We start from the raw sequence: 14125 nt of genomic DNA, 5'->3' as shown, positions 1-14125 counted from the left end.
TGGTGTGTGTGTGGTGTGTCTGTGTGGTATGTGTAATGCTTTTGGTGTGTGTGTGTGTGTGTGTGTGTGTGTGTGTGTGTGTGGTGTATGTGTGTGGTGTGTATGGTGTGTGTGTGTGGTGTGTGCGTGCGTGTAAATTCGTACAGGAATAGAGCTGAAAATGCTGTGTAACAGGAGTCTGCTCCCTCTTCTCTCTCGGTGAGTTCCTGTCCTCCTCTCCTCCTCTCCCCACATCCCTCTGTTATTTTTAGAGTCTTCAGAAATGAGAGAACCGACTCCTCTGCATGTCGTCAAGGAGTGAGGGGGTGGATGAGAGATGAAGACAGAGGGAGGGAGGGAGGGAGGGAGGGAGGGAGGGAGGGAGGGAGGGAGGGAGGGAGGGAGACAGAATGGAGAAGGGAGAGGGAGGGATGGACAGAGACAGGGGAGGAGGGAGACTAAAAGAGGCAGGGAAAGGAGGGGTGTGAGACAGGAGGGAGAGAGCGAGAGAGAGATAGAGAAAGAGGGGTTGAGGGAGGTAGGAATGATTATGTAACAGCCAGGGTGGGTGTATTTTGGCATGAAGCTACCACACCCCTTCCACACAGGCAGCTCCCTCCCTTCCTCTCTTCCTCTGTCTCTCTCAGGAGAGAAGTCAGTCAGTCAGCCAGCCAGCCAGCCAGCACCAAAAGCAGGTTGAGGTGTACCTGCCCTGCTGTTTTCTACTGATATCGTTGTGGTGGGTGTATAATGGAACAATAACTTCCCATATTGATAGTGCTCCATGTTCGTCATCTGATATCTGACTTCTAGTGACTTGTACTACTTGTCATCCATTGGACAAATCTCGACCTTGTTAGCCCACTAAGCTAAAGTCATTGGGTTAGCTTTGGGGACTGAAGAGCAATACTGTTGTTGTGCACATTGTATATATGTGCTGTACTCCCTGACTGTGTTATAGTTCACCTTTTGTGGTTTTCAATGCTAATAGTATTGATGAGAATAGTATATTTACCTGGTTGTGATGTTCATGCTGATAGTATTGATGAGAATAGTATATTTACCTGGTTGTGATGTTCATGCTGATAGTATTGATGAGAATAGTATATTTACCTGGTTGTGATGTTCTATCCCCATGCTGATAGTATTGATGAGAATAGTATATTTACCTGGTTGTGATGTTCATGCTGATAGTATTGATGAGAATAGTATATTTACCTGGTTGTGATGTTCATGCTGATAGTATTGATGAGAATAGTATATTTACCTGTTTGTGATGTTCATGCTGATAGTATTGATGAGAATAGTATATTTACCTGGTTGTGATGTTCTATCCCCATGCTGATAGTATTGATGAGAATAGCGATCATGATTCCTCTATTGAAGTATTTGCTCTCCACGATGCCCCAAAGTTTCTTCCTCATCTCATCCCACATGTCCTTACAGTGTCCAAAACACGACCTCCTCTTCTTCTTCACTCCCTCCCCCTCTTCCGCTTTCTCCTCCAAGTGGTTCTCCTCCCTGTCCGTCTCCTCCACAGCCCCCTCCTCCTCCCCATTGGCCGAGTCACCCACAGCTCCCGCCCCCTCCCTGAGTGACAGTGCCGCAGCGCACTGAGGGCAGTCCTCTGTGTTTTGAGGGACGGCCAGGGCGATGGAGTTGCCCAGGGGTTGGGAGCTGTGGACTGGGTCCAGCTTGCTTTGGTGAGGACAGGGAGTTTCTAATGAAAGATGGAGAGGGAGTGTGAGAGAATCAGCATGGCATTAACAGCATCAATAGACACTTTCACATTGTCGCACTATATCCATGTAAGCCAGCGTTCGCTAGCGCCAAAGAGGTTTGAAAGTCGAGAGATTAAACAAGACTCATCGCACTGGCTCGCACGAAACAATGTGAAAGAGGCAAATATCATGTTAAAGTTCAAGTTTAGACATTTAACAAAAACCCTTTCTCTTGTCCTCCCACCCACTGCCTCCCACTTACGGCGTGGCTGCCTCAGGTGATGCCTTTCCCCTCCGTTCGCACTCCCTCCTCCTTCCCCTCCTCCTCTTCCTCCTCCTCTTCCTCTCCCTCTAGTGGGCGGTGGTGGCAGAGGCCTTCCTCTCAGTTGGTTATACAGGGCTACAGACCTCCTGCGGGCCTTGCGCAGCATGTGGCAGACCAGCTGGAAGAGCTCTTCGTAGCAGTCCCCCGGTTCATGCAGGCTGGCCAGGGTAGAGGAGGACAGGCACTGGGCCCGCTGCTCCTGCATCAGCTGGTGCTCGCGCTGCTTGGTCTCACTGAACTGGGTGGCGATGACCACCAGACATAGGTTGATCATGAAGAACGAGCCAATCTGTGAAGTGGTGGATAGTAAGAGGTGAGTTACAAACACAGAGTTACTGTAGTGAGTGCTGAAGGCCAACCAGAAACACACACAGATACATACAGTGGAAGACCACTGGGCGTCTATAATGGAGTTGCTGCTGGTCAGCGCGCGCAAGATTCACTTTTTGGCTTTGAGATTAGTGAATAACAATCAGGGGGACCCCAGGCCTCCAGACATATCTTGAGGTACTTCATTAGGTTTACCTCTACTGCACACTGAGGGAAAGAGGCGGATGATAATAGATGGAGAGTAGAGAGGCCAGAGCCAAAGAGGAGGTGGAAGAGAGTAGGAGGGCAAATACATAAAGCAGGACTTTATTTTAGTGATGGCCAGAGGAGTAACACATTATACTAACAAATGACAAGCAGAATATCTCTAACACATTAGACAATCATTCCTTCATCATTAGAATCAAGATCTGCCTCTGGTCTCATCACTTGGGAGTTAGATGTAAACAGTATGTCTCCTTCAGTATTGGTCGTCCACCTTCTACCCACCCGAACATACAGTATACACTGTTGCTGGTTTTTCCTCTCAAGATAGCATTGATGCTAATAAAGTGTGCTGTTTGTGTGCTGTTTCCCCCTTAGCGACGCTAGTGTGATGTTAGCACTCATTCTAAAGGTCTAGGGAGGCTGTAGTTTCTAACAGAGTGTTATCAGGAGAGACAGAAAAAATAAATAAAAGATGATACCCAATGCAAGTAGACACAATGTCTCACTCTGTTTATAATATTCTCAGTTTATAATACTCTGTTTATAATACGCTCGGTGTATAATACGCTCTGTTTATAATACTCGGTTCATAATACTCGGTTCATAATACTCTGTGTATAATACTATCCGTATTTAATACTATGTTAATACTACTCTCAGTTTATAATACTCTCAGTTTATAATACGCTCGGTGTATAATACGCTCTGTTTATAATACTCGGTTCATAATACTCTGTGTATAATACTATCCGTATTTAATACTATGTTAATAATACTCTCTGTTTATAATAATCTCTGTTTATAATACTCTGTTAATAATACTCTGTTTATAATGCTCTCTGTTTATAATACTCTCCGTTTATAATACTCTGTTGATAATGCTCTGTTAATAATACTCTGTTTATAATGCTCTCTGTTTATAATACTCTCCGTTTATAATACTCTGTTGATAATACTCTGTTTATAATATTCTCTGTTTATAATACTATGTTTATAATACTTTGTTAATAATCTCTGTTTAAAATACCCTGTTTATAATACTCTGTTAATACTGCTCTCTGTTTATAATACTCTCTCTGTTTATAATACTCTGTTTATAATACTCTCTGTTTATAATACCCTCTCTCTGTTTATAATACTCTCTGTTTATAATTATCTCTGTTTATAATACTCTGTTTATAATACTGTTTATAATACTCAATGTTTATAATACTCTCTGTTTATAATACTCTCTCTGTTTATAATACTCTGTTTATAATATGGTTTATAATACTCTGTTTATAATACTCTGTTTATAATACTCTGTTTATAATACTCTGTTTATAATACTCTGTTTATAATATGGTTTATAATACTCTGTTTATAATACTCTGTTTATAATACTCTGTTTATAATACTCTCTGTTTATAATACCCTCTCTCTGTTTATAATACTCTGTTTATAATTATCTCTGTTTATAATTATCTCTGTTTATAATTATCTCTGTTTATAATTATCTCTGTTCATAATACTCTCCGTATATAATACACTCTGTTTATAATACCCTGTATATAATACTCTCTGTTAATACTATCTCTCTCTCTGTTAATACTCTCTTTCTCTCTCTGTGGTAATTCTCTCTTGCTCTCTCTCTCTGTTAATACCCTCTCTCTGTTAATACTCTCTCTCTCTGTTAATACTATATCTCTCTGATAATACTCTCTCTCTCAATACTCTCTCTCTCTCTCTCTCTGTGGTAATTCTCTCTCACGCTCTCTCTCTATCTGTTACTACTCTCTCTGTGTTACTACGTTCTCTGTGTTAATACTCTCGCTCCGTTAATACTCTCTCTCTCTCTCTCTCTCTATCTCTCTCTCTCTCTGTTAACTTCTTCGATATAGGGGGCGCTCTTTTAATTTTTGGATAAAAAAACGTTTCCGTTTTAAACAAGATATTTTGATGCTTGACTATGCATATAATTGACAGCTTTGGAAAGAAAACACCCTGACGTTTCCAAAACTGCAAAGATATTATCTGTGAGTGCCACAGAACTGATGCTACAGGCGAAACCAAGATGAAATTTCAAACAGGAAATGCCCCAGATTTTGAAGGCGCTGTGTTCCAATGTCTCCTTATATGGCTGTGAATGCGCAAGGAATGAGCCTACACTTTCTGTCGTTTCCCCAAGGTGTCTGCACCATTGTGACGTATTTGTAGGCATATCATTGGAAGATTGACCATAAGAGACTACATTTACCAGGTGCTCGCTTGGTGTCCTCCGTTGCAATTATTGCGTAATCTCCAGATGCATGCATTTTTCCATTTGCTTCAGAGGAGAAACCCAACTGCCACGAATGACTTATCATCGAATAGATACAGTGCCTTGTGAAAGTATTCGGCCCCCTTGAACTTTGCGACCTTTTGCCACATTTCAGGCTTCAAACATAAAGATATAAAAATGTATTTTTTGTGAAGAATCAACAACAAGTGGGACACAATCATGAAGTGGAACGACATTTATTGGATATTTCAAACTTTTTTAACAAATCAAAAACTGAAAAATTGGGCGTGCAAAATTATTCAGCCCCCTTAAGTTAATACTTTGTAGTGCCACCTTTTGCTGCGATTACAGCTGTAAGTCGCTTGGGGTATGTCTCTATCAGTTTTGCACATCGAGACACTGACATTTTTTTTCCCATTCCTCCTTGCAAAACAGCTCGAGCTCAGTGAGGTTGGATGGAGAGCATTTGTGAACAGCAGTTTTCAGTTCTTTCCACAGATTCTCGATTGGATTCAGGTCTGGACTTTGACTTGGCCATTCTAACACCTGGATATGTTTATTTTTGAACCATTCCATTGTAGATTTTGCTTTATGTTTTGGATCATTGTCTTGTTGGAAGACAGGTCTTTTGCAGACTCCATCAGGTTTTCTTCCAGAATGGTCCTGTATTTGGCTCCATCCATCTTCCCATCAATTTTAACCATCTTCCCTGTCCCTGCTGAAGAAAAGCAGGCCCAAACCATGATGCTGCCACCACCATGTTTGACAGTGGGGATGGTGTGTTCAGCTGTGTTGCTTTTACGCCAAACATAACGTTTTGCACTGTTGCCAAAAAGTTCAATTTTGGTTTCATCTGACCAGAGCACCTTCTTCCACATGTTTGGTGTGTCTCCCAGGTGGCTTGTGGCAAACTTTAAACAACACTTTTTATGGATATCTTTAAGAAATGGCTTTCTTCTTGCCACTCTTCCATAAAGGCCAGATTTGTGCAATATACGACTGATTGTTGTCCTATGGACAGAGTCTCCCACCTCAGCTGTAGATCTCTGCAGTTCATCCAGAGTGATCATGGGCCTCTTGGCTGCATCTCTGATCAGTCTTCTCCTTGTATGAGCTGAAAGTTTAGAGGGACGGCCAGGTCTTGGTAGATTTGCAGTGGTCTGATACTCCTTCCATTTCAATATTATCGCTTGCACAGTGCTCCTTGGGATGTTTAAAGCTTGGGAAATCTTTTTGTATCCAAATCCGGCTTTCAACTTCTTCACAACAGTATCTCGGACCTGCCTGGTGTGTTCCTTGTTCTTCATGATGCTCTCTGCGCTTTTAACAGACCTCTGAGACTATCACAGTGCAGGTGCATTTATACGGAGACTTGATTACACACAGGTGGATTGTATTTATCATCATTAGTCATTTAGGTCAACATTGGATCATTCAGAGATCCTCACTGAACTTCTGGAGAGAGTTTGCTGCACTGAAAGTAAAGGGGCTGAATAATTTTGCACGCCCAATTTTTCAGTTTTTGATTTGTTAAAAAAGTTTGAAATATCCAATAAATGTCGTTCCACTTCATGATTGTGTCCCACTTGTTGTTGATTCTTGTTGAGGCCTGAAATGTGGCAAAAGGTTGCAAAGTTCAAGGGGGCCGAATACTTTTGCAAGGCACTGTATGTGAAAAACACCTTGAGGATTGATTCTAAACAACGTTTGCCATGTTTCTGTCGATATTATGGAGTTAATTTGGAAAAAAGTTTGGCGTTGTAATGACTGAATTTTCGTTTTTTTTCCTTAGCCAAACGTGATGAACAAAACGGAGCGATTTCTCCTACACAAACAATCTTTTTGGAAAAACGGAACATTTGCTATCTAACTGAGAGTCTCCTCATTGAAAACATCCGAAGTTCTTCAAAGGTAAATTATTTTATTTGAATGCTTTTCTTGTTTTTGTGAAAATGTTGCCTGCTGAATGCTAGGCTTAATGCTATGCTAGCTATCAATACTCTTACACAAATGCTTGTGTAGCTATGGTTGAAAAACATATTTTGAAAATCTGAGATGACAGTGTTGTTAACAAAATGCTAAGCTTGTGAGCCAATATATTTATTTCATTTCATTTGCGATTTTCATGAATAGTTAACATTGCGTTCTGCTAATGAGCTTGAGGCTATGATTACGCTCCCGGATACGGGATTGCTCGACGCAAGAAGTTAATTTTTATTTTATTTATTTATTTTACCTTTATTTAACCAGGCAAGTCAGTTAAGAACAAATTCTTATTTTCAATGACGGCCTGGGAACAGTGGGTTAACTGCCTGTTCAGGGGCAGAACGACAGATTTGTACCTTGTCAGCTCGGGGGTTTGAACTCACAACCTTCCGGTTACTAGTCCAACGCTCTAACCACTAGGCTACCCTGCCGTCTCTGTTAATACTCTCTCTCTCTGTTAATACTCTCTCGCTCTCTGTTAATACTCTCTCGCTCTCTGTTAATACTCTCTCTCTGTTAATACTCTCTCTCTGTTAATACTCTCTCTCTCTCTCTCTGTTAATAACTTATTTGGGACTGGGGGCAGTAATGAGTAACTTGGATGAATAAGGTGCCCAGAGTAAACTGCCTGCTACTCAGGCCCAGAAGCTAAGATATGCATATTATTAGTAGATTTGGACAGAAAACACTCTGGAGTTTCTAAAACTGTTTGAATGATGTCTGTGAGTATAACAGAACTCATATGGCAGGCAAAAACCTGAGAAAAAATCCAACCAGGAAGTGGAAAATCGGAGATTTGTAGTTTTTCAAGTCATTGCCTATCGAATATACAGGGTCTATGGGGTCATATTGCACTTCCCAAGGCTTCCACTAGATGTTAACAGTCTTTAGAGCCTTGTTTGAGGATTCTACTGTGAAGGAGGTGGGAATGAGAGCTGAATGAGTCAGGGGTCTGACAGAGTGACATGAGCTGATCACGTGCGCTCACGTGTTAGCAACCTGCATTCCATTGCATTTCTACAGACAAAGGAATTCTCCGGTTGAAACATTATTGAAGATTTATGATAAAAACATCCTAAAGATTGATTCTATACTTCGTTTGACATGTTTCTACGAACTGTAATATGACTTTTCGTCTGAACTTTCGCCTGGACTTGCCTGCGCCTCGTGAGTTTGGATTGTGTACTAAACGCGCGAACAAAAAGGAGGTATTTGGACATAAATGGACTTTATCGAATATATCAAACATTTATTGTGGAACTGGGATTCCTGGGAGTGCATTCTGATGAAAATCATCAATGGTAAGTCAATATTTATAATGCTATTTCTGACTTCTGTTGACTCCACAACATGGCGGATATCTGTATGGCTTGTTTTGTTGTCTGAGTGCTGTACTCAGATTATTGCATGGTGTGCTTTTTCGGTAAAGCTTTTTTTAAATCTGACACAGCGGTTGCATTAAAGAGAAGTTTATCTAAAGTTCCATGTATAACACTTGTATTTTCATCAACATTTACGATGAGTATTTCTGTAAATTCATGTGGCTCTCTGCAAAATCACCGGATGTATTGGAAGCAAAACATTACTGAACGTAACGCGCCAATGTAAACTTAGATTTTTGGATATAAATATGAACTTTATCGAACAAAACATACATGTATTGTGTAACATGTAGTCCTATGAGTGTCATCTTATGAAGATCATCAAAGGTTAGTGATTAATTTAATCTCTATTTCTGCTTTTTGTGACTCCTCTCTTTGGCTGGAAAAATGGCTGTGTTTTTCTGTGACTAGGTACTGAACTAACATAATCGTTTGTTGTGCTTCCTTCGTAAAGCCTTTTTGCAATCGGACACTGTGGCTGGATTTACAACAAGTTTATCTTTAAAATGGTGTAAAAAACATGTATGATGGAGGAATTTTAATTATGGAATTTCTGTTGTTTTGAATTTGGCGCCCAGCAATTTCACTGGCTGTTGGCGAGGTGGGACGCTACCGTCCCACATATCCCAGAGAGGTTAATACACACACTCTCTCTCTCTCTCTGTGTGAGTCAGAAAATAGAGAACCACTGCATTCTCTATCCTTCTCCTCAATAAGCTTTGGATTGGTGAAACCATAATACTGACACCAGTCCATTTCCTCTAAATACATGCAAGGGAAGTGAACGATTGCACAGAATGAACTCCCAGGAGTTCACCTGGCCCTTGGCTGACCCTGTGGGGTGATGAAGTGTTATCTGACAGGTAGACTGCGGGGCAGGAAGGGGTGTATTGAGTTGTTAGGTTCTGCTGCACAGCTTCACTCTCCTGATCAGATCAACAGGAGAGATAGACAACCCACTAACTCCACCCAGAAAAACCCCACAGGGGTAGCTATACACAGCTCTGTTGCCTTCCAAACATCACACACATCTGATCTATTCACATGCAAATGGTATTGTATTCAACATTTGTAATTTCCACAGACTTGATCTGGCCTACAAGAAATGTCCATTAATTATAATACACATAATAATTCACATTTCCTGTTGCTTCAGGATTATTTTCCTGCTGTGAGAAACAGAGTCCAATTAAGATAGCGCATCTGTACACTCACCCACACTAATGCATGCATGCACACAGGCAAAAGAGCATACATGCACATCACACACTTCTCCCAGAGGTGGATCAGGCTCAGAGTGTGTGGAGCTGTGTGACGGATGTGGCAGCAACGTGTAGCTATTAAACACAGCACTAAGCCTCTTTAAAGACAGAGAGGAGAGGAGAGGAGAGGAGAGGAGAGGAGAGGAGAGGAGAGGAGAGGAGAGGAGAGGAGAGGAGAGGAGAGGAGAGGAGAGGAGAGGAGAGGAGAGGAGAGGAGAGGAGAGGAGAGAATAGAGAAGATAGGAAGAGAGGAGAGGAGAGGAGAGGAGAGGAGAGGAGAGGAGGGGAGGGGAGGGGAGGGGAGGGGAGAGGAGAGGAGAGGAGAGGAGAGGAGAGGAGAGGAGAGGAGATAAGAGAGGAGAGGAGAGGAGAGGAGAGTGAGCAAAGCCATGTGCCAGGCAGTCTCTAAATCTTCACAGCAGACTGTAGAAGAGAGAGAGAGGAGAGAGACGAGAAGAGGGAGAGAAGAGGGAAGGAAGGACAGGAGAAAATAGGACAGAGATGTATAGAGAAGAGGAGAAGGGAGTAGAGAGGACAGAGATATGTAGAGAGAAGAGGAGAAGGGAGTAGAGAGGACAGAGATATGTAGAGAGAAGAGGAGAAGGAAGTAGAGGACAGAGATATGTAGAGAGAAGAGGAGAAGGAAGTAGAGAGGACAGAGATATGTAGAGAGAAGAGGAGAAGGGAATAGAGAGGACAGAGATATGTAGCGAGAAGAGGAGAATGGTGTAGAGAGAAGAGGAGAATGAAGTAGAGAGGACAGAGATATGTAGAGAGAAGAGGAGAAGGGAGTAGAGGATAGAGATACGTAGAGAGAAGAGGAGAAGGAAGTAGAGAGGACAGAGATACGTAGAGAGAAGAGGAGAAGGAAGTAGAGAGGACAGAGATATGTAGAGAGAAGAGGAGAAGGGAGTAGAGAGGACAGAGATATGCATAGAGAAGAGGAGAAGGGAGTAGAGAGGACAGAGATACGTAGAGAGAAGAGGAGAAGGAAGTAGAGAGGACAGAGATATGTAGAGAGAAGAGGAGAAGGGAATAGAGAGGACAGAGATATGTAGAAAGAAGGGGAGGGGAAGGCTCCATCTGTGATCCTAGTTCAGGGCTGGTCTGCAGGTGTGTGGGGCCTTTGATTCACCTCCAGACAGGTGTGTGTGTGTGTGCGTGTGCGTGCATAATGCAGTAATAATGTGAATCAGTGAAATTGGACTTCCTGGTGATTAGGATCAAAGTAGCCTGCTGATCAGAATCACTAATCACATGCAGGCACACGTGCGCGCACACACACACACACACACACACACACACACACACACACACACACACACACACACACACACACACACACACACACACACACACACACACACACACACACTAACAGAATGAGACCCTCCCTTTCTTGGTGTCACTCAGCTATAAGGTTTCATGTAATTCAATGCATCTCTCATCTTTCTTTCACGGACACATCAACTTGAAACAGGCAGCAGACAAAATCAATGCCAACGTATCCTGGCCTTCCTAGAAGTACAGTAGAATGTCAACTATCTGTTTGACTGCAGTAAGACTAGAGGTGAAACTTCAGAGTCTGTAAGTTCATTACAGTAGAACTCACTGATAGGATCATCTGACCACCTTTGATTTATACCTCCACTTAATACCAGCCCTTAATATAGAGGGAAGGAGAGAGAGGGGGAGAAAGAAAGGGGGAGAAAGAGAGAGAGGGGGGGAGAAAAAGAGGGGGGAGAAAGAGAGAGAGAGGGGGTGAAAGAGAGGGGGGAGAAAGAGAGAGAGAGGGGGGAGAAAGAGAGGGGGGAGAAAGAGAGAGAGAGAGAAAGAGGGAGAGTGATAGAGGTAGAGAGAGAAAGAGGGAGAGTGATAGAGGTAGAGAGAGAAAGAGGGAGAGTGATAGAGGGAGAAAGAGGGAGAGAGAAACAAAGAGAGAGAGTAGACAGACCTGGCTCTCAAAAGAAAGGCTATGTGCACACTGCCCACAAAATGAGATAGAAACTGCGTTGCAATTAGTAACATCCTGCCAAATGTATGACCATATTAGATACACATATTTCCCTCAGATTACACAGACCCACAAAGAATTCACAAACAAATCCAATTTTGATAAACTCACATACCTACTGGGTAAATACCACAGTGTGCAATCACAGCAGCAAGATATGTGACCTGTTGCCACAAGAAAAGGGCAACCAGTGAAGAACAAACACCATTGTAAATACAACCCATGTTGATGTTTTTATTTTCCCTTTTGTACTTGAACTATTTGCGCATCGTTACAACATTGTTACAACACTGTATATAGACATAACATGACATTTGAAATGTCTCTATTCTTTTGGAACTTTTGTAAGTGTAATGTTTAGTGTTCATTTTTTATTGTTAATTTCACTTTTGTTTATTATCTATTTCATTTGCTTTGGCAATGTAAAGATATGTTTTCCATGCTAGTAAAGCCCTTTGAATTGAATTGAGAGACAGAGACAGAGAGAGAGAGAGAGAGAAAGAGAGAGAGAGAGAGAGAGAGAGAGAGAGAGAGAGAGAGAGAGAGAGAGAGAGAGAGAGAGAGAGAGAGAGAGAGAGACTGCTGGAGAGATGGAGAAAATAAGAAACACACACAGATACATACAGTGGAAGACCACTGGGCGTCTATAATGGAGTTGCTGCTGGTCAGCGCGCGCAAGATTCACTTTTTGGCTTTGAGATTAGTGAATAACAATCAGGGGGACCCCAGGCCTCCAGACATATCTTGAGGTACTTCATTAGGAGTAACACATTATACTAACAAATGACAAGCAGAATATCTCTAACACATTAGACAATCATTCCTTCATCATTAGAATCAAGATCTGGATGGCTCTAACTAAGAACAACACACAGTACCCCACAGGGTCAGCTCCCACCGTGCCTACGGAGTCTTCACACAGGGATAAAGGGCCACTCAACAGTAGGGATACATTGTTCCTAGACAGTGACCTATGGTCAGTTGTACTTCTTTCTCCCTAAAGTTACATTAAAGTTTTTGGGAAGGTAAGCTGATCCTAGATCTGTGACTATGGGAAAAACTGGCAGTCACCAGTCAGTTGCCGAGCAACAGGTTAACATGACTGCGATTGGAGCTGATAGAGGAAAATGAGAACTTGGCAGGAAGATACAGAAAAAGTTCAGACACGCCCACACAGGTTAAAGCCAATCGAGTTGCTGCATTATCCCCAGACAGATGTAACTATGCTGTGATTCGACGCCTGTCTCCAGGTCACGAAGGACGCTGACAATCAGAATGCGCACGGCCAATGCCAGCCTCTGTTTCAGACTTGCCAACCAAGTGAACGCTTATGTATTCACACAGCACCATGACGCAATCATCTTAGTATGATCAGGCCTATTTAACAGTACAGTGATATTCTGCCTGGCATTCAATCCAACTCGCAATATATTTGTTTACGTATTGTGTTTCGAAACTGCTGCCCACACACACAGACACTTCTTATTCTGATCAACAGGAAGCATATACAGTTGAAGTCGGAAGTTTACATACACCTTAAACAAATACATGTAAACTCAGTTTTTCACATTTCCTGACATTTAATCCTGTAAAAGTTCCCTGTCTTAGGTCAGTTAGGATCACCACTTTATTGTACAAATGTGAAATGTCAGAATAATAGTAGAGAGAATTATTTATTTCAGCTTTTATTTCTTTCATCACATTCACAGTGGGGCAGAAGTTTACATACTCTCAATTAGTATTTGGTAGCATTTCCTTTAAATTGTTTAACTTGGGTAAAATGTTCCGGGTAACCTTCCACAAGCTTCCCACAATAAGTTGGGTGAATTTTGGCCCATTCCTCCTGACAGAGCTGGTGTAACTGAGTCAGGTTTGTAGGCCTCCTTACTCGCACACACATTTTCAGTTCTGCCCACAAATCTTCTATAGGAATGAAGTCAGGGCTCGGTGATGGCCACTCCAATACCTTGACTTTGGTGTCCTTAAGCCATTTTGCCACAACTTTGGAAGTATGCTTGAGGTCATTGTCCATTTGGAAGACCCATTTGCGACAGAGCTTTAATTAACTTCCTGACTGATGTCTTGAGATGTTGTTCAATATATCCACATAATTTTCCTACCTCATGATGCCATCTATTTTGTGAAATGCACCAGTCCCTCCTGCAGCAAAGCACCCTCACAACATGATGCTGCCACCCCCGTGCTTCACGGTTAGGATGGTGTTCTAAGGCTTGCAAGCCTCCCCCGTTTTCCTCCAAACATAACGATGGTCATTATGGCCAAACAGTTCTATTTTTGACCAGAGGACATTTCTCCAAAAAGTACGATCTTTGTCCCCATGTGCAGTTGCAAACCGTAGTCTGGCTTTTTTATGGCGGTTTTGGAGCAGTGGCTTCTTCCTTGCTGAGCGGCCTTTCAGGTTATGTCGATATAGGACTTGTATAGGACTTGCTCCCAAGGATGAAGTAGACTTGTGGAGGTCTACATTTTTTTCTGAGGTCTTGGCTGATTCCTTTTGATTTTCCCATGATGTCAAGCAAAGAGGCACTGAGTTTGAAGGTAGGCCTTGAAATACATCCACAGGTACACCTCCAATTGACTCAAATGATGTCCATTAGCCTATCAGAAGCTTCTAAAGCCATGACATCATTTTCTGGAA

At 42.2% G+C, this 14125-nt stretch overlaps 2 protein-coding genes across 4 annotated transcripts in view; one reads left to right on the top strand and one right to left on the bottom strand.

The window, feature by feature from the left end:
- The window catches only part of LOC110511897 (luc7-like protein 3), a 383846-nt gene that overhangs the window by 149508 nt on the left and 220213 nt on the right, over positions 1–14125 (top strand). The window lies entirely within an intron of this gene.
- LOC110538728 (voltage-dependent T-type calcium channel subunit alpha-1I) overlaps positions 1–14125 on the bottom strand; it is a 154595-nt gene that overhangs the window by 91688 nt on the left and 48782 nt on the right. For 2 of the 3 annotated variants that reach the window (XM_090193955.1, XM_090193953.1), the window contains 2 exons: positions 1963–2314; positions 1296–1699 (listed from right to left, as the gene is read on the bottom strand). In XM_090193955.1, the coding sequence (XP_090050081.1) occupies positions 1296–1699; positions 1963–2314 (756 nt within the window). Of the gene's footprint in view, positions 1–1092; positions 1264–1295; positions 1700–1962; positions 2315–14125 lie in introns of those variants that run through there. The other variant, XM_090193954.1, reaches the window with a different exon arrangement.

This window comes from Oncorhynchus mykiss, chromosome 12, assembly GCF_057628025.1.
Source record: "Oncorhynchus mykiss isolate SJ-2025 chromosome 12, ASM5762802v1, whole genome shotgun sequence".
NCBI classification, from domain to species: Eukaryota; Metazoa; Chordata; class Actinopteri; order Salmoniformes; family Salmonidae; genus Oncorhynchus; species Oncorhynchus mykiss.
Note: the sequence above shows the minus strand (reverse complement) of the source record. Positions and strands in the feature narration are given on the sequence as shown.